Source organism: Hemicordylus capensis, chromosome 2, assembly GCF_027244095.1.
Source record: "Hemicordylus capensis ecotype Gifberg chromosome 2, rHemCap1.1.pri, whole genome shotgun sequence".
Taxonomy (NCBI): domain Eukaryota; kingdom Metazoa; phylum Chordata; class Lepidosauria; order Squamata; family Cordylidae; genus Hemicordylus; species Hemicordylus capensis.
The window spans coordinates 296,470,662-296,494,618 of NC_069658.1; the positions used below are offsets into that span (position 1 = coordinate 296,470,662).

At 44.7% G+C, this 23,957-nt stretch overlaps 1 protein-coding gene across 8 annotated transcripts in view; it reads right to left on the reverse strand.

The window, feature by feature from the left end:
* Positions 1-23,957, reverse strand: part of C2H3orf20 (chromosome 2 C3orf20 homolog) — a 104,631-nt gene that overhangs the window by 62,563 nt on the left and 18,111 nt on the right. For 6 of the 8 annotated variants that reach the window (XM_053295141.1, XM_053295139.1, XM_053295145.1 and 3 more), the window contains 4 exons: positions 19,893-20,024; positions 14,033-14,126; positions 11,984-12,175; positions 2,176-2,322 (listed from right to left, as the gene is read on the reverse strand). In XM_053295141.1, coding sequence (XP_053151116.1) covers positions 2,176-2,322; positions 11,984-12,175; positions 14,033-14,126; positions 19,893-20,024 — 565 coding nt within the window. The remainder of the gene's footprint in view (positions 1-2,175; positions 2,323-11,983; positions 12,176-14,032; positions 14,127-19,892; positions 20,025-23,957) is intronic. The other 2 variants (XM_053295142.1, XM_053295144.1) reach the window with 2 other exon arrangements.

The window sequence follows — 23,957 nt, forward strand, 5'->3', positions numbered from 1 at the left end:
GGTCCTGGGTTTATGGTTACCAAATAAAGTCTTGCACCAGCAGTTTTGAAATGTCTGGGTATGTGGGGGACCAGTATAGGCATGGTTATAATACCTGCAATCCTGCAAGGCTGTTACAGGGAGCCTGGCTGAGGTCAGGTTTGGAGAAATTCTCCAGGAGCATTTCAGACAGCAGGCTTTCCCATGGGTTTACTGCAAGGCTTTACTGCAAATTCGAATTTGCCCCCCAAAAACAACACAAAAAGTGGTCTTTTACCCCGGATGTAGTGCCTAATGAAAAACCCAAATTGTGTGTGGAGTGCTCCCCAACAGCTCGCAGGGACTTTGGGGTAAATCTGGCTAATATGTGAACTTCTCTGGAGGAGAAGCGAGTTAAAAGCCCTGTCTGGAAATGCTCCAGGCAAGTATTAACAACTTATCATGCTATCAGTTTTTATTGATGTCCCTAAATCCCAGTTGCTGGAAAAAAACATCAGGAGAGGACCATTTGCCTACTACATGTCCCACTTCTGGGCTTCCCAGAGGCATCTGGCTGGCCATTGTAGAAACCAGGATGCTGGACTAGATGGACCTTTGTTATGATCCAAGAGGACCCCTTCTTGGGTCCTGATAAGGTAGTGGTTAGATGGGCTGCTTTCTCACTGTTCTTGTCATCAGGGATGTACCAAAGTTGGAGTGGGCCTGGAGACGAGATTTTAAAATGGGCAGCTCCCTGCCTTCTTCTCCTTCTCCTGGCCCCATGTCTCTGCTAACTATCCCAACTACAGTTACAACTAATACAATAGCTAACAAAGCAGAACTTAAAACTGGTTCTGCTTTTAAGTAGAGTATATGAAGCTTCCTTGGTTACAACTATGCCCATTCAATATGATTTATTTCGGAGTGCATGCACACTGTGCTGGATTGGGCTTTCAATCGTCAAGACTCCTTTTTGAAGAAATCTTTCAGCTCTGCCTGAATTTCCACTCAAGGCAGGTAGAGCATGTATTGTCCCATTTAGCATTTGAAAGTATTCCCTCACCTTACAAAATGCAAAATGGGACAATGAATGACAGCACTCACCCACCAAAAAAAGCTGCAATTTTCTCAATAGCTAAAGCAAGCAGCATTCTGCACCAATGACCAATCAAAGAATTTTAAAGCAAAATTTTAAAGGATTTTTAAAGCAAAAGGGTATGTTTCATACTGGAAAGAGCTGAAAATTTATAAGAGTTATAAATTTTAAATGATATTTTAAAACAAACAGAAATAGTTGTCTGGTCTTCACTTTGGGACAGCAATGAACTTCCCTGCCTGCCTGGCCCCCTCTGTCTCTCTAACTGACAAACAATTAGCATGCAAATGCTAATGCCTTCTTCTGCAGCCTTCTGAAGGCTGTAACATGAGCCAGAAGGCATTTCTTTTCAGCCAAGGAGCAGCACTGTGAAAACAGATCAGCCAGGGCTGAGGTGTCAAGGAGAATGTTTGGGGGTGTCAATTATAGCTCATCATGCTCACCTGCAGCTACAGATGGGGGTGGGCTGCAAGAAAGAGGAGAGGGAAGCCAGATTTCAGAGGCTTGAGCTGTGCAAGCCCACACGTACTTCATATTCCGCCCCTGGCCCCCACCTGGAGACTGGCCTGCCGCAGCAGCAGTCCCTACCATGCTTGCTCTGGAGCTTGGCTCCTCCTCAGGTCCTTCTTTCAAGTTTGTTCGTTTGTTTTGCAAATTGCAATGCCACCGGGCTGGCCAACCTGGGGCTGCCTGGCTTCCCATGCGCCTCCCTGCTACTCAGTCAGAGGCACATGAGGCAGGCAGGCAGATGATGACCCGCCCCAACTGGAAGAGAGAGGGCACGCAGGTGCAGCTGCTCAGCTCTTGCCTTGAAGGCAAGGGAAAGCCCCACACACACACATCAGCAGCCTCACCGCAATGAGGAGGCTGCCGGCCATTGCGCAGCCATCTGCAATGGGGAGGGGGTGCCGTGGCTGCAGGGGATAGGTGTGTGTGGGACTGGCCTCTGGGGGGCCCTTTGAGGCAGCGGGCCAGGAGACAACTATCTCTCCTTGCCTAATTGATGGTACGCCCCTGCTTGTCATCTCTCCTTATTAAGTCATTGAGTTCCCAAAATTCAGGAGGTGCTCAACTTCGTTCCACTCCAACCCAACCATTAAAAGTTGATTAGTGTTACTCACCTGGCATGAAAGGAGTAACTTACACAGGACTGGCCATGGGACAAAAACGTACCTAGAAGAGTTTGATCAGTGTGAAACAGAAGGGTGATTGTTTTTCCTAAACAGCATACAGGAAACTGGCACACTGCAACATGTCCTGATGGGTAACTTTTATGCGGGTTAAGTCTTATTACTCAAAAAAAGGAAGGGGATCTATCTAAATGAGGGTAGCACAAAATTGACCCTCCAGCTGTTTTCAGACTACAAGTCCCATCATCCCCAACTGTAGTGACCAATAGTCAGGGATTATGGGAGCTGTAGTCCAGCATCTGCTGGAGGACCAAAGTTGTGTAGCCCTGGTCTAGTCAGTCTACCGCCACATTAGTAAAACGGTGATAACTTAAGTTTACTCTCTTGAAGCTTTTTTTGGACCTTTGAAGAAGGCTGCTTCTGTTTATATGATTTTGTTTATTTTATTTTATTTTTACATTTCTATACCGCCTTTCGTTAAAAGAAAACCCCAAGGCGGTTTACAAAAATTAAAACAGACAATAAAAGCAGTAAAAACATCAAGCAATAAAAACATCAAGCTAAAAACATATAAACAAGCATAAAAACACGACAACAGATAACAGATAAAAACACAGAGAAGCCGCAGTAAAAACGATCATGTAAAAGCCTGGGTAAAAAGCCAAGTCTTTACAAGCTTTCTAAAAGCCATGATGGAATCTGAGGAACGAATGGCCACCGGGAGAGCATTCCAGAGTCTAGGGGCAGCAACAGAGAAGGCCCTGCCCCGAGTGCACGAAAGCCGGGCCTCCCTCATTGTCGGCACCCGGATTTGGGCCCCCTCAGATGTCCTTGTCAAGCGGGCAGCAACCCTTGGGAGCAGGCGGTCCCTCAAATACCCCGGGCCCAAACCGTTAAGGGCTTTAAAGGTCAAAACCAGCACCTTGAATTGGACCCGGAAACGAACCGGCAGCCAGTGCAGCTCTTTCAAAATGGGGGTGATATGTTCCCAACGGGCAGCTCCAGATAACACCCTCGCTGCCGCGTTTTGCACTAGCTGCAGTTTCCGGATATTCTTCAAGGGCAGCCCCATGTAGAGCGCGTTACAGTAATCCAGCCGTGACGTGACTAAGGCGTGGGTAACCGTGGCCAGATCTGCCTTCTCGAGAAAGGGACGCAGCTGGCGCACCAGCCGAAGCCATGCAAAGGCACCCCTGGCCACCGCCTCCACCTGAGCTTCCAAAAGCAGAGCCAGGTCCAGTAGTACCCCCAAGCTGTGTACTTGCTCCTTCAAGGGGAGTGCAACCCCATCCAGAACCGGTAAAATCTCCTCATCCCGATTGGCTCTCCTACTGACCAACAGTACCTCCGTCTTATCCGGATTCAATTTCAGTTTGTTAGCCCACATCCACCCCATCACGGCCTCCAGCCCCCGATTCAGGACATCCACCGCCTCCCTAGGATCAGATGACAAGGAGAGATAGAGCTGAGTGTCATCCGCATATTGCTGACAACTCAGTCCAAATCCCTGGATGACCTCTCCCAGCGGCTTCATGTAGATGTTAAACAGCATGGGGGACAAGAGTGATCCCTGCTGGACCCCACAGGCCAATGGCCACGGGGCCGAGCAGTAGTCCCCCAGCACCACGTTCTGGACCCTCCCCTCAAGAAAGGACCGGAACCACTGCAACGCAGTGCCTCCGATTCCCATACTCGAGAGGCGGCCCAGAAGAATACCATGGTCGATGGTATCGAACGCCGCCGAGAGGTCCAGCAGAACCAACAGGGACGCACTCCCCCTGTCTAGTTCCCAGCGTAGGTCATCCACTAGAGCGACCAAGGCAGTCTCAGTCCCATACCCGGGGCGGAAGCCAGATTGAAAAGGGTCCAGATAATCTGTATCATCCAAGACCCTCTGCAGCTGGGATGCCACCACACGCTCCATCACCTTGCCCCAAAAGGGAAGGTTAGACACAGGTCTATAGTTGTCCAGGTTGGAGGGATCAAGGGAGGGTTTTTTAATAGTGGTCTTACCACCGCCTCCTTGAGGCATGATGGCATCCTGCCCTCCCTTAATGAAGCATTAACAATCACCTCCAACCATCTGCCTGTCTCCTCCCTGGCAGCTTTTATTAACCATGAAGGGCAAAGGTCAAGAGCGCATGAAGTCGCCCGCACACTGCCCAGGATCTTGTCCACATCCTCAGGCCGCACCAACCGAAAAGAATCCAACACAACAGGACCAGATGGTACCAAAGGCACGTCTGCCGGAACTGCCAAAACTCTGGAGTCCAGGTCAGCACGGATGCAAGCGACTTTATCTGCAAAGCGACAGGCAAACCGATCACAAAGAGCTGTAGATGACTCCTCCCCCATTGTCCGGGGGGATGTGTGGAGCAAGGTTTTCACCACACGAAACAGCTCTGTTTGTCTGCACTGAGCAGATGCAATGGAGGCGAAGAAAAAGCATTTCTTCGCCGCCCCCACCGCCACGGCATAGTCCCTAAAATGGGCTCTAGCCCGTGTTCAATTTCCTGATACAGGAGTGCTGTTACCAGTCACAGCCTGACAACATAACTTGAGAGTGATGATTACAGGAAACAAACTTTAACAGACGAATATTACAAGATTTGTTCACATTTTCAGACTTGTGTGACTTCCAAACAGATTTTTGTGTTATTAAATCTGAATGTAAGCCAGAGGCCATGAGTAACTAGAGCATGTGTGGTGGCCTCTCAGACTGTCATCTGGGAGCTGATTCAAATGTGTTGGTACAGTCTTCTTACAGGACTCATGCATTTTCCACCTATTAGCTCTTCTGGAAGAGAGGAAATCACTTGTGTGAAAACTTCCTGCAGGTGCAAAACCAACACATCAAGGATAATGTTATTAGTCTAGCCCAGTGTTTCTCAACCACCAGTCCACAGACTGGTACCGGTCCATGAGGCATTGGGTACCGGTCTGTGAGGCATCACTAATAAAAACCACCCCCTAAAAAAAAACAATTTCAGGCCAGTGCAGGCTCTCTGGAGCTCATTTCCAGGCAGCCCTTGCTGCTGGATAAAGTTCATTTCACTTCCTCGAAATGAACATTATCCAGCAGCAAGGGCTGCCTGGAAATGATCTCCAGAGAGCTGCCCGAAATTGCTTTTTGGGGGGTGCCTGGGGGTGGGGGCGAGGGGGGCAACCCTCTTATTAACTGCTGGTCCGGGAAACTGTGCACGAATAATGTACCAGTCCATGACTCCAAAAACGTTGAGAAACACTGGTCTAGCCTTCTTTCCGATGTGTTGACTTTCCACATGCAGGGAGAACAGCACATGCATACTCTTTTTCTGTCACCGTCCCAGTGCCTATTGTCTGTCAGATCTTTTTGTATGCAAATCCCTGCCGACTTGTTAGTGGCAATGCTTTATTCAAAGCAACTGAATCAAGACTGTCTGATGGAGCATAGGGTGGCACTGTCTGTGAAGCAACTACCTCTAAGGGATTATTTCCCTGACATCTTCATAAACGCCATGGCAGCAAATGAATCTATTAGCCAAAGTGATGAGCTAGAAAGAAGGGATGTAAAGGTCTTGAAATGAAGCCTTTGTGTTTAACATACCGTGTTAGAAAGCAGAGACTGACAAATGGAGTCATTTGAACTACAGAAGTGATATGAAATCTTGCACTAAGAGCCTTTCATTCTTAATTCCCAGTTCGATGGAAAGATCAAACGAAGCATGTGCTTCTGTGAAACAACTCCAAATGAACCACAGCCAAGTGGCTGTCAAGGAAGTGGAGGGAGAGAAAAGAGAGAGAAGAAAAACAGAGCAAAGGCTTCCTAAAGGCTTTGTTCTGTTATATGGCTGCCTTTGCAGTGCAAGCAGAGACTGCTTGGGCTGCAGAAGTGCAGGCCTGTAGCCAGAAGGTTTGTAAGGAGAGGGCTTAAAGGGGCAGGGAAGCACTGCAGAAGAGCCAGAATATAGAATATGCAGGATCTGTCCAAGCTTGATGTGATCATATATTGTGATCACATCAAGATTCTAATGTAATGTAATGTATACAGGTGTCTGCACATATGTATATGTTTTTGTGTGAATGATTGCACATGCATTCATTTCAGTGAACTTGGGTACAGGCCCCCTTAAATGCTAGGTACAGATAGAAAATATACTACTCTGTGTGTGCTGAATGTGTGAATATCTGTTCATGCATGCAGATCTATATGCACATGCAGATCTGTATATGCAGATCATATGCATACAGATCTGTATTCACATGGTACATGCAGTTCTTCACATGGTACATGCAGATTGGCCTGATTCACGCATTCATTCTAATCTAGGTTTAATGTGGGTTATCAACTTTAGCATGATGGTGTGAACCCATGCTAAGGTGAGAATCTCAGATTAATCTCAGGCCATAAACCACCTTGGTGTAGATTTACATAGTCATGCTAATGTTGGTCATGCACATTAAATGTAGATTTGAATGATTGTGTGAACCAGGTCACAGAAAAGTGGGATACAAATCTATTAAATTAAATCAAACAGCTCCCATATCAATGGAATTGTAGAGTTAGATCTGCCAGAACCTTTCATGGCATCAGGGTGTGCAGAGGCTTGAAACAACAGAAAAACATGGCTTGGGACTTCAATATTTATATAACTCCTGCTAACTTGGCAAAGAGGCACCTTTTAATGTGGTGATTCTCTTTATTTAGCAGGCATTAAAAGATGTCAGTGCTGCACTTGCAGAAACAACAACCAATAATTTGCAAGAAACAAACCAACTAATGTACAGTGCAGCAACAATTACAACACAAGAGCTCGGATATAAGATCAGTGGACCTGTCAAAAAAGAAAGTAGTACATCACCTAAATGGAAGATTAGATTAGAAAATAAAATCGCCAGGCTTAGATCAGATGCTAGTAAATTGAAAGATATGAAAGACAAGAAGCTGAAGAATGAAAACACCAAACAATATCTGATCCAAAAATACCATGGATAGCATTAAGAAATTCTAGATTACTTGATCTGGAAGGATTTGATAGAAGGTTTGGATGGCATTCATATTTGTGGTATGACAAAAGTAAAGTACATAAAGATTTTCTTAACCACTATATAAGGAGTTTAATGAGAGTTTGGGTAAAATATAAAAAATGGTTGGAACCTAAAACTCCGTTATGGGTATCTCCGATTGAAGCTTTAGCACGCAAAGAGGTAAATATGCAATCGCAATGAGGTACTTATAGGGATCTGTTATATTTTCAAGATAAGGACTGTAAGTTAAAAAGTTTAATTGAAGTTCAAAATTTGGTTAGTGATTGGTTTCAGTACCATCAGTTAAATGAAGTCTATAAGAAGGATCTTAAAGTTGGATTTGAGGATCAGATGTCGAGATCTGAGAAGGAGCTGTGTGAAAATGTTGAAAAATTGGTTTCTAAAATGTATAAGCTCTTGCTTTTGGAGGAGACAAGAGACGAAGTGGTTAAAACGACCATGGTAAAATGGGCTCAAGATGTGGGGTGCAATATAGAAATGGCAGCCTGGGAAAAATTATGGAAAACTGATTTAAAGTTCACTGCATGTTATGTTCTAAAAAAAATTATTATAAAATGATGTATAGGTGGTATTTGACACCAAAAAAACTGGCATTAATGTATAAAAATGTTTCAAACAAATGTTGGAAATGTGGACACTCTGAAGGAACCTTTTTTCATAAGTGGTGGACTTGTAGGAAGGCTAAGGCCTTTTGGGACATAATATATAATGAGTTAAAGAAAATATTCAAAATGACATTTCTTAAGAAGCCAGAATCCTTCCTGCTGGGAATAACACAAGGAGTGTTTTCTACAACTAATTTAACATTCTTTATGTACGCTATTATGGCGGCCAGAATAATATATGCACAGAAATGGAAGAGCAATGAACTGCATTCAAAAGAAGATTGGCTGATAAAAATTTTGGAATATGCAGAGATGGCAAAACTTACAGTACTGATAAGAGACCAAAATTTAGAATGCTTTAAAGAAGATTGGAAACCATTCTTATTATATTTAAAGAACTATTTTCCTAATATTGATTTTACAACAGGGTTTGAAATCTAGTAATATTAGCAGGTTGGGTAGATCAAAATTGGGTTTGTAAGGTTTAGATCTATGTTTTGAATTATTATTATTATAGCAAGGGTTAATTCTATAGTTGGTGATTCACGAGGAGGTGTGAGTGGGAAGTCCATATTTGTTTAATGTGTTGTGAATGTTAAGATATTGTTAAAATTAATAAAAATTTAATTTTTTAAAAAAAGTATCTGATCCAAAAATACCACCTAGATTCAAGGAAAATTAGAGAAGTCCTGGAAATAAGAAAGCAGCAAATAACAGCAGTGTCAAAGAGGATTAGCAGATACAAAGCCAGAATTACACAACACAGGCAGAATCTCCAATTCCAGTCGAATCAGAGACGTTTCTACCAAAGCATAGAAGGAGAAACTGCAAGAAACCTAGAAACACCAAATAAAGAAGAAACAGTGCAATTCTGGGGGAAACTATGGGACAATCCAATAGATTATAATTAAAAAAGCAGGCTGGATGAAAGAGGTCAAAAAATGTAACCAACAAATGCAAGATCTAGTAATAACACCAGAATTAATAAGTGAAAGAGCAAAGAAAATTAAAAATTGGACGGCTCCAGGAGACTATGAATTGCATGGCTTTTGGCTTAAACACCTAACAAGCCTTCATAAACAACTATCAAAACCATTCAATCACATTTTGCAAGGAGGTGATACTGAACAATGGCTAACAACTGGGAAAACTCATCTCATCATGAAAGACCCAGCAAAAGGTGCAGTTCCAAGTAATTATAGACCGATCACCTGCCTGCCAACCATGTTCAAATTATTAACTGGAATAATAGCAGATGAAGTGATGCAACACTTATTAACTAACAAACAGCTTCCAGTTGAACAGAAAGGAAATTGCCCAAACACCAGAGGCACAAAAGACCAGCTGCTGATGGACAAAATGATTTTAGAAAATTGCAAGAGAAGAAAAACCAATCTAAGTGTTGCATGGATTGACTACAAGAAAGCCTTTGATTCATTGCCTCACACATGGATACTAAAATGTTTAGAAACTGGTGTCAGCAAAAACATTCAGATATTTATTTAAAAAGCAATGAGCATGTGGAGTACACAGTTAACAATCAATGGTGAGACACTTAGACAGGTTAGCATTAGAAGAGGTATTTTCCAAGGGGACTCACTATCCCCTCTGTTGTTTGTAATCGCCATGACCCCACTTTCACAAATACTAAACAAAACAGGCCTCAGATACCAAACATCTAAAACATCAAGTAAAATCAACCATCTGCTGTACATGGACGATCTGAACTTGTATGGAAAGTCCCAGTCAGAAATCACTGCTAAACACTGTCCGTATATTCAGTAGCGATATAGCAATGGAGTTTGGACTAGACAAGTGTGCTGCATTAATAATGAAGAGAGGGAAAATAAGAAAAGCAGAAGGAATAGAACTGCCCAATGGAAGCAACATCAAGAACCTGGAAGAGAAAGAACATTACAAATACTTGGGCATTCTCCAGGCTGATAACATCGCACACACTAAAGTTAAAAGAAAAATTGGAAGTGAATACATCAGGAGAGTTAGAAAAATCCTCAAGTCCAAACTCAATGGCGGGAACACCATACAAGCCATAAACACCTGGGCTATACCTGTTATCAGATACACTGCAGGGATAATAGACTGGACCCAGGCAGAGCCAGAGACGCTAGATCGTAAGACCAGGAAAATAATGACCATCAATCATGCTCTGCATCCCCGCAGTGATGTAGATAGGCTATACCTCCCTCGCAGCTCAGGTGGAAGAGGAATGCTGCAAGTCCATCAAACAGCAGAGGAGGAGAAAAGAGGCCTTGAAGAATATATCAAGGACAGTGAAGAAGATGCACTTAAAATGGTCAATAACTCAAAACTATTCAACACCAATGAAACACAGCAGGCCTACAAGAAAGAACAAGTCAAGAACCGAGCAGAAAAATAAATAAGCCACTGCGTGGTCAATATTTGCAGAATATAAGTGGAAAATCAGACATCACCAAGAGCTGGCAATGGCTTAAGAATGGCAACTTAAAGAAAGAAACAGAGGGTTTAATACTGGCTGCACAAGAACAGGCACTAAGAACAAATGCAATAAGAGCAAAAGTAGAAAAGTCAACAACAATCAGCAAGTGCTACCTTTGTAAAGAAGCAGATGAAACCGTGGATCACCTAATCAGCTGTTGTAAAAAGATCACACAGACTGACTACAAAGAAAGGCATGACAAGGTACTGTAGCAGGGATGATACACTGGAACATCTGCAAAAAATACAAGCTACCTGTAGCCAAAAATTGGTGGGACCATAAAATTGAAAAAGTTGAAGAAAATGAAGATGCAAAAATATTATGGGATTTCCAATTACAAACGGACAAACATCTGCCACACAATACACCAGATATCACTGTAGTCGAGCAGAAAGAAAAACAAGTTAAAATAATCAACATAGCAATACCAGGGGATAGCAGAATAGAAGAAAAAGAAATAGAAAAAATCACAAAATACAAAGATCTACAAATTGAAACTGAAAGGCTGTGGCAGAAAAAGACCAAAGTAATCCCAGTGGTAATTGGCACCCTGGGTGCATTTCCAAAAGACCTTGAAGAGCACCTCAACACCATAGGGGCCACAGAAATCACCATCAGCCAATTACAAAAAGCAACTTTACTGGGAACAGCCTATATTCTGCGACGATATCTATAACAACAGCAACAACATTGACAATAAAATTCACCCATCCCAGGTCCTTGGGAAGGACTCGATGTCTGGATAAAACAAACCAGTCAATAACACCTGTCTGACTGTGTAAATAAATATATATACCATCTTTAATACAAAACATGGAATGGATGTTTAAGCACTGCAGTCCAGTACAGGGGCATTGAAGCCTCCCAATACCCGAGCAAGGAGAGAAACATTTAAGTTGAGAACATGAGCTGTCCACCTTTAAAATGCCAATAGATTATTGAGCAAGCAATCATACTGAGGTGGACAATGAACAAGAAATCATACTGAGGTAGACAATAAGCCTTTTCTCACGAGCAATGAGAAAGGGCTTCAGGGTTTGCAGGGAGGAAGCCCTAAAGAGCTTACCTCCCCACACACGAGCAGTTCGCTGTCCTTGGGTGGGCAAATCGTCCACCCAGACAAGCACCAGCTGCTGCAAGGATCGGGGTGCCGGGACACGTTGCCCCACCCCCTGGAGCTCCAATAATGCACCACGTGTGTATGTGGTCCATTATAGCGATCCCCTTTTCCCGAGAGCACCGCAGTCTGCAAGCAGCCGCGGCTGACAGACAATAAAAAATGAGGTTAGGAGAGTGGTCACTCTCCTAACCTCATTTTAAAGGGAGGCTTCATAGGCGGGTTTGCTGCCATGGTGCCACTGGGATACACACATGCCGTGGTGCTGTGGTACACATGCAGGTGCAAAACCAGGCTGGGCTTCCTTAGTCTGTTTTTGCATGCACTTGTGAATAGCCTCAAAGGATCCCATAGGATAGATCAAACAGAACAGCCACCCCATTTCCTAACTGCTATACATTTTAAGGAGACTCAACATTTTCTGCAAATGCTGCAATAATCTAATTTAATCAAAAGGATTACATTTAATTTAATCTATTTAATCTGTAAATGCAATAATAGATAGCATAATCTGCAATGATTCTGTAAATAATCTGCAATAATCTGTAATTCCACCAAAATTAAGGATACAACATAAATGAAGATCCATCAGGAAAGGCAAAGTGGAACTTCTTTCCTTTTGTACTTTTACGTTCAATGAGTTGCTGGCCTGATGGGAATCTTTTCAAGGCCATAGATGGTGATCTGAGGAGAGGCACGTAATGCCTCACTATTAGGGGCCTTGTGTGGCCCTTTGCTACGAATGCGGCCTTCTCCTGCTCTCTAAAAAGAATAGAAATAATGGCATTAGACAGATTTATTAGGGCAGAGAATCTGAACTTCAGTGGCCATAGGAAATGGAAATAATTCTCAACGATCTTGGTTTTACAATAGCTCAGGCACTGGCTGCCAGAAAGCTACTGCATGGTATCAGCTTCTTACACAGACAAAGGCAAAGAAAGGAGCTGAAACTAAAAGCTGGTTCACAAAGGCAAGCTGCCACTTGGGAGTGCTAGTGTAGCAGTGTGTCTAAGCTGGGAAGCCCCTGGCTCAAATGCCACCTTAGCCTCAAGTTTAGGAGGTGGCCACTAAGGCAAGTTACTTTTCCTTTGCAGTCTCAGAGTAATAATATTAACCAGCCGTATGGGGCTGTTGTAAGGATTATGGCAATACATTCAAAATGTGTTCTATAAATGCCATTATCTATTTATTTACATTAAAATGTATAGGTTGCCTTTCTGTTGCCTCCCAAAGGGCCCCAGGGTGGCATAGATCAAGACAATTTTTAAAATGTACTGAGTAAAGCAAACCTTAACAGCAGTGGCCTTCTGCCCTCACAGTGTCAATCCAGCACAGCAGCAATATAACTGAGAGGCAGTGTTTGTATACCAGCCTAGGACTGTGCAGACAAGACTAAACAACCTGCTTCCTCATTCACCTGTGGATGACTTTGTGGGACCCTATCCTATTTTGTGTTGTGTAAATGATTCACTTTCACAATTGCAGAGTTGTTTGTATTGTTCCCTTTGCTTCCTACTCTTCTTTTTTAATTTCCTCCTTATTGAATAGATCCTAGCTACTTTTTCTCCCTTATGTGATGCTGTCTGTTATTTTTCCAAATATTTTTCCAAACAAAGTGCTATTGGCAGTACATATTCATTTGGGCTCTGATGGTTCCCCCCTCCCCACCCGCCCACCCTTACTCAGCCCGAAACAGTTTAAAACAGAACCCAGGTCCCACAGATTCTTCCTCCACAACCAGAGGTTACTAGTGGAGAAAGTGGGGTCACAAGAATGCAAACCATGCTCCTCTATTTGGAATGTTTTGGCAGAAAAAGAGCTGCCTTCTTTGCCTTCCACATTTTCAGCAGATCTTCCAGTACATTTTGAAACTTCTTTCTGAGAAGACTAGATGCTTCAGAGGTATATTATATATACCTCTCTATATATTATACCTCAGGTATGGGAACATAGAAACATAGGAAGTTGCCATATACTGAGTCAGACCATTGGTCTATCTAGCTCAGTATTGTCTACACAGACTGGCAGCGGCTTGTTGCAGGCAGGAATCTCTCTCAGCAACATACTGTATGCTTTGGTAGTTTGTTGGTTCAATAAAAAAATCTTGTCCTATTTAAAAATAAATAAATCTTGTCCTATTTTGGAGAAGCGAGGGAGGGAACTTGGAACCTTCCGCTCTTCCCAGAGCAACTCCATCCCCTGAGGGGAATATCTTACAGTGCTCAAACATGTCTTCCATTTAACACTCTTCTGTTAATATTGACCACCAGTGACAAAACTAGCTTACATAACAGTGGAATGATTTAATACAAAAGATAAGTTTGCAAAACATTATCCTAGGTCAGTGTAGTACGGCACTAGCTTTGAATGCATACAATCCTAAACTCAATCTCTGTTTAAAGGCTCTCAGGAAAGAGAGATGCCTGAGATTCAGAGTGCTACTGCAAATCAAAAGACAAAATACTGAGCTAGATGGACCAATATTCTGACAGTATAGGACATCTTATTACAGAAGTGAGGCAATGCTGTTAGCTTCCAGTGTATTAGAACAAGCCATGGTATTGGCCGGTTGTGAGGAGTAAGAGATGTGTCATATCCTGAGCATTTGGAGATGCTTACATACGTTTGCAAATTTCTCGGAGCTTCTCCCTGGCTTGAGGACACGGGTCAAGTCTTTCATCATAATTTGAGTCTTGGCTGGAACCACCTTTACCTTTAAGCAGACCAGCAAACATGTTTTTGGTAATTTAAAAAAGGAAATTAAGTAAAGTAATTCTCCCCCCTGTAAATATGAGAAGAAAAGCACATACCAAATCAAGTTTGTCCCGGATCTAATAGAAAACTGAAAACACTTGTACATAACAAGGAAGCCAAAATGGTAGTGTCAACAATGATTTGGACCCAAACAAAAAAGAAAAACCCTCGGCTGGCCTTTTGCTTAATTCACTCCAAATATTACATTTTATCCAATATAATTTTCTTGGCATTTTAACATCTCTATACCCACAGCATTCTTGACTAACTGAAGCTTTGGGGGAGTTTTCAGACTGGAGCAGATTATCACTGGCAGACTCAAAGAGGAGATTTGTCTTGGAGATGTCACTTGGACATCTCCTCCCGACAGGATTCACTTCTTTCCTCCCTTCTTGTTTCCCATTTCACTGCTCTTTCCCACTGAGCTGCCATGAAGCTCTTGGTGCTGTGTAACTTGGTACTGTGAACTTGCTACTGTAGTTTTAATTTTCCCTTGTGATTGCAGCCCTTTCCATTGCAAAATGCTTGTTTCTCTAACATGTGCTGTATAGAACATTCTGACAACTATTTGGGTGGAAGCATTATTCTTGTGATGAGATTCAAGTCCTTCTCTTGTGGGGACAGCCCATGGGTCCTTCATGCAAGCCTTCTACTCATTAGCCACTGGGGTTGACTGCCTGTTCCAATTAGAATGTTAGCCTTACCTTGACTGTTGGGCCTTAGCTGTTTACCTGGAGCTTTCCGAGACAGCAGGCTTTACTGCGGGATTAAGAGGGGTGGAGTTCTGCGTGTTACAGCTATTTTGAATTTGCCACAAAAACCAACACAAAAAGTGGAATTTATTTACTCCAGACATAAGTGAGGTAAGTGGCAATACGCAATATAAAACCTGAATCGTGTACGAAGTGCTCCTGGATAGCTCGTGGGGACTTCAACTTAAATCTGGATGATATGTGAATGCACACCCACCCTTCCAAAGTAAAATTGCCGTGTGCGAACTCTCCTGGCCAAAAAGTAGTTGTCAGCAGACTGCTTCTGTGTGGGATGCCAGGGGATTCAAACTGCTGTCTGAGAGGAGGCTAAGCCCAGACTTGGCTGCCCATGAGAACTGGTGAGAGCCGACTGGCTCCTGGGAGTGCCTTGGTGGCAAATCCACAGCCCGCCTCTTAAACAGGGTTAAAGGATTAATTTCCTTAACCATGTTTATTTGATTGTGTGCCAGTGCCGGCTGCTTGCAGATGGCATTGAAACACTGATGGGCACTCACCCGTCGCTGGGGGAGGGATCCCCACAATGCAGCACGCACTCACGGTGGGATTCTGAGATTTCTGGGGGCCAGGTCAACATGTCCCGGCCTCCACACCTCCACGCTCCCTGGGGCAGCGGCGGACCATCTCGGCATGTGATCCGCATGCCCAGATGGTCCTCGGAGATCATCTGAGGGGAAGGCACAGCCTTCCCTGCCTGCCTGGTCATGAGAACGACCTCTTTCTCTCGTTTCTGTTGATATTGTTTTGGTTTTGACTTTGCTGCTGTGGATGCTTAAAATCATGACAATGTTATGCAGACATAACTATGGAATAGTGATTGCAGGCATAGCAGAACCAAATGATAGCAGGTGTCCAGATGGCTATTTCCCAACAGACCCAATCAAAACAGTATTTCATCTACAGCTGAATCCAAAGTGGTGGCAATATGGAATCTTGAATTTTATCAACCGTAATCTTAGAAATGTCATCTGATATGCCAGTTCTAATATAACTAACAATGTAGTTGTGCTGACTTTAATATTTGCAAAGATTAGGGGTGTGTCTTCCGCCTTTGGGGGCGGGGGGAAGACATTCATTAAGTATGACTTTTAAAAGGCTACCACAATGTGCTTTTTGTTTGCATATATTTGCAAGTAATGCCCATTTTACTGCTTTCTGTTCAGCGAGGCTGGGGGAATTATTGTCCAATTGCCCCTTAATTAGTCAGTTTCCTTACATTTTTCCTTTTGCTTTTACAGCAAAATAGTACTATTTCACTATGAAAGAAAGGAAACAATACACAATACAGAAAAACCAGTAATTAGAGCCCCCATGAGGAACAGAGGGCAAATAATTAATGGATAATTCATCACTAGTCTCCCAGCTGTGCTGAAAAGGAAGCAATAAAACAGACATTACCTGCAAACAGGAGACTTTAAGTAACATTGCAGGGGAGCTCTGCTGACTGGAAATTACTTGTAAGTAAACATTATGAAAACATATTATTGGCCATGAGGAAAGCACCACCAGATAATATTCAGCTATATTAAGAGCCGTGAGAAACCTTCATTATAATTCCACTTCCAGCTAATTGCTGAAAAGCAATCTTCTGCAGCACTAAAGGGCTCTAGTGTGGAAGCAGGCTTAGTTATGAGCTCTCCTGTGATACTCATGATTCTTCTCATTCCATGCATGAAGGAGTGAAGGCAATGCTGATAGAAGAAGGGGTACAGGGGTACCATTTGTGCAGGGGAACCATTTAGTTATGAGAGGGCTCATAACTAGACAGGAGAAGGCAATTCCCACCACCCATGTTTCAGATCATATATGGTTATTCTTCAGGAGCACCTAAATCTCTGGATTTAGGTAAGAATTTAGAGTTGGAAGGGAAATTGTAGGCCTTCCAACTCCTTTCTCAGCGCAGGAAATCCAGAGCTTGAACATTCCAGTCAGATGGTCATCTAGCTTCTGCTTGAAGGCCTCTATCCAAGGAGAGACCACCACTACCCCAGTTCAGTAGCAGCGGCTGCTGCTTGGGGCTTGCGGGGCAGAGGGGAGGGAGGCAGCCTGGGGCAACCATAGGCAGGACTAATAGTAGGCAGTCCAACCCTACATTTTTTAAAAAAGTGAATCCCCAGCCCATGGCTTCCTCCATCCGTAAAGTTGTTTACTTGTCTCCACCAAACTCTCCATCATTCACACCAGCACTTGGCAGCTGGCTATTTAGTGCCAAATGTGTCCCTTGGTTGACTGTGGGTAAAGGAATCCCGCCCTTCAAGTGGTTTGTGGTGGGAATCAGTGTGGAAAGTAGCAATGCCCCCTTGTTCTAAAGTCCCCATGCCTCTTCTTCCCCTCAGTAGCTCCATCCCTTCTTCTATCAGCATTGCCTCCACTTTGCTCCCTACCTGAAATTTCAGCCCTCTCCTCCTCACCCCATGCAGGTCTAGGCTAAGACTAAGGTCATTCTCACAACCAACTGCAGCAGAGCATGAGCAGGAAAACCTGGGTTACGAAGCTCATGTGGAGCCTCAGAACCCACTCCCACCCCGCTGTTCCAGAGCAGGGCTACCCTGTTGTTTAGCCTACCCGTCATTAAAGTGCCAGACCGCACTCTAACCTTGCAAGCCCCGATCGTCTGTGTGATCAGGGCTGTGTTCTGCAACTCCCAGCAGCCCGGCTCCCTGAGGATTATAGTGTTGCTTAAAGAGCAGCCAGGAGGCTAAAAGCTGCAGCTATCCTGTGGGAAGTCTCTCAGCTTCCTGTGCAATGCATTGTGGGGTACTGGAGGACTTCTTCCTCCAGATCCCCTATTCAGGGGTGGGGAACCTTGGCACTCCAGCTGTTTTTGAACTACAACTCCCATCATCCCCAGCCACAATTATTGTGGCTGGGGATGGTGGGAGTTGTAGTTCAAAAACAGCTGGAGTGCCAAAGTTCCCCACCCCTGCCTATGTATTCAGCTCTGCCATAGTCATGTGGGCGCATGGCACGGTGGAGCTCTAGCAGCCATCTGTTCATGTGGAGGAGGCAGGAAGGCTCAAGATCAACTCAAGTGGGGAGGGGTTGGAGTTTTGCACACCTGTTTGCAGGTAGCACCTGAAAACACATTTCACACCACTTGAAAATACCTCAGTGTATTTGACCACACACAGAGCCAACTTTCTTGTCACAAATATGCACATGCATACTTTTTTTTTAAAGCAAGTCTTATTTCTCCCTTTCTCACAACATAAACATTTCAGGGATATGTGCAGCAATCCTATGCACACAGCAGTTACTTGGGAGTAAGCCCCAATGAGTTAATTAAGGCTTTACATGGAATAAACTGTATAGAATTGGCAGCTGTTCTATGCAACATTTACTTGAGAGACTCCTTTGTCAGATTTGACAATTAAGCCATATAAATCACAAACCTATACAAAAAACTTACGCTGAGGACCTCTCCTTCCAATACTACTATCACTAACCAAAAAGAAAAAGAAAAGTAAAACACAAAATAACCAGCCAACAGCAAACACAAACTGGCATAAGGACTAGAGAGCTTATTTGACTATTTTGGACTGGCCTGGTTTCCAAGCTGTGCATATTAGGTTGCCCATGAAGATAAGGCAATATTCTCAGAATTCTTACAAAATAAAGACCTACTGTATTTCTGCTTAAACACAAACACACACACACACACACACACACACACACACACACACACACTTTCCAAACAGGATAAGTTTGAAGTTGTCCAATTGGTAATTCATATCTGCCAATATAGCCCTATTTTCCCATTCATCTGAAAGGGAAAATAGGGACATGTTGGCAAGTATGGTAATTTCAGTTAAAATGCCTTGTTTTATCCAGAAGCTATAACCCACCTCCCTCTCTTTCACCCAGAAGAGGAGAGAAAGAGAGGGGCTGCTTGCTTGTTGGTAACATAACAACCCAGAGGAAGTGCTAGTCCACCATATCCCCCACTTTCCCCCTCATTCTCTAGATCTCTGAATATTGTTAAGGTTTGCTGGTGGCATTTTTTAAATAAAAGGAAAAGAAAAGAGCTCCCAGCAAATGCTGGAGAAATTCCATGCCTCCTGAGGGTTTGATCACAGTGCTGAGTGAGGAGAAAAGGGCAGGCTTCCCTCTGGAGAAGGGGATGCGGGAGAAACTTAGTCAGGGTTCATACCCATTCTTAACCCCATTTGCTTCCACACAGAGTGCTCCTATTTTGCACACAGATCTCCAGAAAGCCTGCCTAGAAGGACCCTGGGAAATCAGATGACTGGGCTGTCCTTGTTTGCTGGCTATTGATCAGAACAGGTGCCCGTAAGCTATTCTGACTTCTGATTGGTTGGGGGCTGGGCTAGCTCCTGCCCACCCTTGGTGGGGAGAAAGGCACATCATGATTGGTTCTGAGGCACTAAATATGCAATTTGGGTAGTGACTAAGTATGGTGATTACTTCATTTGGGGGCAAAGGATCCCACTGAACACCCTAAGAGAGAGGAAATGGCTTTAGAAAAAAGACTAACAGCCAGGTCCATCTACTGGCAAGCAATGGAAATGCAAGAGCAATATTCAAGCAAGAGAGACACAGAGAGAAAGACAGAGAGGAAGAGATGGTATGGATGCGGGCGGCGGGGATGGCTAGCTGGCAAGAATGGTGGGGCTGGCAAGGAAGGAGGAACACCCCCCTCTGCTCCAAATGAGGAGCCTCCAATGCCCTAGGTAGCTGCTTGGGTTACAAGCCTGTGGGCAGGGAACTGGCTTTTAAAAAATATTACTTGCCAGTACCTACTCAGTTTAGGAGATGCTTATTTATAAAGCATAAAGGAAATATAATGTTGGTGATTACTATTAGGAGGCAAAAAAAGTAATCACAACAGATCTTCCCACTCTCCCATGAACCTTGAAATGGTCTCCTTGCTTCAACTAAAATAGAATGTCTGAGGAATATTTTTCATTTTATACTTTCCTAGCAATTGTATTTACCAAAGTCCTTCCGCGGCTTGCTTTCTTTGAATGCCAATGAGAAGCAGAGACAGGAAAAGGACACTTGCTGTATAAGCTGGGTGGTGGAGGAAATTGGAATAGCTGGAACTACTGCTACTGCACCACGCCCCCCTGCAATAAAGTAGAAACTGGAGGTTACAGAGTATTATTTTAAAACTCAAGCTACTTTTAAAATGTGAGGACATGAAGTGAATTGCTTCAGACGTACCATAACTGTTGCTGGAGAAAAATGGAGGGGGAGGTCTTTGAGAGCTGATTCACTGCCTTCAGTTCAGAAAGGCCTTCTGCAGGGCCTTCTTCACACAAATGCCTCCAGGCATTGGAAGGGGGGTGACTGTTGGTCCTGTCCCCACCATGTGCCCTGCTGACATAACCTCCAACAATGTGTCCCATGGATTCTGCACCTCCAACATGCACATTTTTGCCCCTGAAGTATGAAGCAGGCCTACACATATAAAGATCCTTGATGTGCTCGAGAACCCATTGTATAAACTGAGCCCTGGGCACACACAGCTGGACACTCATAGGGCCTCTTTCTCACTCTCATACATTTATGGATTGATGGTGCACATGCAAAAATATGTGAGAGCCTCATTCATGTTCAGTTCTCCCATTTTATTCATTTTGGCCCATCCATTTATCTTAAGACTCATTCAGAGGGTCCTGATGTGTTCCTCCAAACATTTTTTTTAAAGAATGTCTCTTCTTTATTTATTTATTTATTTATTTATTTTTGCATTTTTATACCGCCTTTCGTTAAAATATAGCCCCAAGGCGGTTTACAAAAGTTAAAAACATACAATAAAAACAACATGCTAAGAGTATAAAAACATATAAAAACAGGCATAAAACAATACAAGAAATAAAAACACCCAGAAGCAGCAGTAAAAACGATTATGTAAAAGCCTGGGTAAAAAGCCAAGTCTTTACAAGCTTTCTAAAAGCCATGATGGAGTCCGAGGAGCGAATGACCACTGGGAGAGCATTCCAGAGTCTGGGGGCAGCAACAGAGAAGGCCCTGTCCCGAGTGCACGACAGCCGGGCCTCTCTCATTGTCGGCACCCGGAGCAGGGCCCCCTCAGATGTCCTCGTCAAGCGGGCAGCAACCCTTGGGAGCAGGCGGTCCCTCAAATACCCTGGGCCCAAACCGTTTAGGGCTTTAAAGGTCAAAACCAGCACCTTGAATTGGACCCGGAAACGAACCGGTAGCCAGTGCAGTTCTTTCAAAATGGGGGTGATATGTTCCCAACGGGCAGCTCTGGATAACACCCTCGCTGCCGCGTTTTGCACTAGCTGCAGTTTCCGGATATTCTTCAAGGGCAGCCCCACGTAGAGCGCGTTACAGTAATCCAGCCGCGACGTGACTAAGGCGTGGGTAACTGTGGACAGATCTGCCTTCTCGAGAAAGGGACGCAGCTGGCGCACCAGCCGAAGCCGTGCAAAGGCACCCCTGGCCACCGCCTCCACCTGAGCTTCCAAAAGCAGAGCCGGGTCCAGTAGTACCCCCAAGCTGCGTACTTGTTCCTTCAAGGGGAGTGCAACCCCATCCAGAACTGGTAAAATCTCCACATCCCGATTGGCTCTCCTACTGACCAACAGCACCTCCGTCTTATCCGGATTCAATTTCAGTTTGTTAGCCCACATCCAACCCATCACGGCCTCCAGCCCCCGGTTCAGGACATCCACCGCCTCCCTAGGATCAGATGACAAGGAGAGATAGAGCTGAGTGTCATCCGCATATTGCTGACAACTCAGTCCAAATCCCCGGATGACCTCTCCCAGCGGCTTCATGTAGATGTTAAACAGCATGGGGGACAAGACCGATCCCTGCGGGACCCCACAGGCCAACGGCCACGGGGCCGAGCAGTAGTCCCCCAGCACCACCTTCTGGACCCTCCCCTCAAGAAAGGACCGGAACCACTGCAACGCAGTGCCTCCGATTCCCATACTCGAGAGGTGGCCCAGAAGGATACCATGGTCGATGGTATCGAACGCCGCCGAGAGGTCCAGCAGAACCAACAGGGACGCACTCCCCCTGTCTAGTTCCCGGCGTAGGTCATCCACTAGAGCGACCAAGGCAGTCTCAGTCCCATACCCGGGGCGGAAGCCAGATTGAAATACTTTTATCGGTAGTCTGATCACTTTCACTGAAATTGTTTCAGCTGAAGTTTTTAGTAGGGGAGGGACAAAAGGGGTATGAGGAGGGGCAAAGTGAGACATGACTGCCACTAGTAAGTCTCCCTGACACTTTTGAGCAAAATTGTCCAAAAATTGCTCAAAAATGCCTCCATATTTTTGCACCTGTGAATTGGACAGTGAAACCGAAGGGACACTTTTGGACCAGCATTACTTTGAACTATAGATGTTGCCACTGCTTGTGTCATTGGTGCTGGGAGCTCCAGTATACAGCTCCCTCCTGGTAGTGGGTGTGCAAGGGAATTCCTGCTGTTAGTGACACGGGAGGAAGCAAAACTCTACAGCATAAAGTAAGATAATGTTTTAAATAATAATGAAAATGAATGGGTAACAAATGGGAATTCTGAAAATGGACCTCCATGTTTACCTTTTTGTGTACTTCTACATTCATGTCATTTGTTTCCAGCTCATTTGTTTCAGGACAAATCATTTGAGGTCCATTTGTTTAAAAAAAGAATGCATGCCCCAATACAACTCTCAGGGACAGGGACAGCAGGCTCACTGACTCTGGTGCCAGTGGCCATGTCCTGATTCATCCTGCACACATTCGCTGAATGGAGGTGTTTGCACCCAGAAGCCTCAAATGGTGTCAATTTCTGTTTCTGCTCTAAACCTTCACTGCAGCCACTTGGGCAAAAACAAAACAAAACACCCCAACTTCAATATGATAGCCATTTCCCATTGTGCTGACATCTGCACAATACAGCACTTTTCTTGCTGCAGGGAGGGCACTTTAAGAGAGGGAGCTCTCTCTTAAGAGCTCTTGGAGAAAAGCACTGTGGAGGGCTACGCTTCCCAGCAGGGGCAGAGCCACCATTGAGCGGATGGGTTCAGAGAAGCTGGGCTGCTGCCCCCAGGGGCTGCGCCTGGTGCCCCAGACACTCCCCCTGCGTCTGACATCAGTGCAGTCCCTTTGGGGAGTTAGATTGGGCAGCACTGCATTTGCAGCACAGCTGGAGTGGCAGGGGGAGTTGCTCCAGCCACACTGCAAACGTGGTGCTGGTTGGTTTAACTCCCAAACGGGGCCACGCGGCCCCATTTGGGAGCTAAACCATGCCCTCACATCTGACATCTGATGCGGGGCTGTGTCTGACATCAGATGCATGGGGTGAGGCTAGGGGGGCCGCGGCGGCAGCAGAACCCAGGCTGCTACTGGCCTCCCTCCTCCCCAGCGTCCCAGCATTCTGTGCAAACCTTCAAAGGTCATGCAGGGGCTCAAGAGGGTTCCATTTCCCTTAAAGGGGCCCCCTGGCACTGGGCACAGCACTGCATGGTGAGAGTAGCTGTCTCCACATGGTGCCAGGGAGACTAGACAGAGTATTTAGCTTTGGTCAAAGCTTCACATAAGCCAAATATGTTAGGTTAGGTTAGGTTAGGTTAGGTTAGGTTAGGTTAGGTTAGGTTAGGTTAGGTTAGGTATGGTATGGTATGGTATGGTATGGTATGGTATGGTATGGTTATACCGCCCTTCCAAAAATGGCTTAGGGTAGTTTACAAAAATAAACAATTAGTTCGGAGGCCACACTTGGGATTGATGGGGGCTGCCACTGGCCCCAGGCCTTACAATGCTATAGACCAGGGATTCTCAAATTTGGGTCCTCGGGTGTTATTGGACTTCAACTCCCATAATCCCCAGCCTCAGTGGCCTTTGGTTGGGGTTTATGGGAGTTGAAGTCCAATAACACCTGAGATCCCAAGTTCGAGAATCACTGCTATAGACCTTCCATAGTACAGACAAGCCACTTAAGTCTGCTCCCTGCCATTTTCTGCCTATAAAGACAGAAGATGACATCTAGACTAACAAAACGCTGGTGCAGTAAATGCACAGAACACACTATGAGGGAGGAG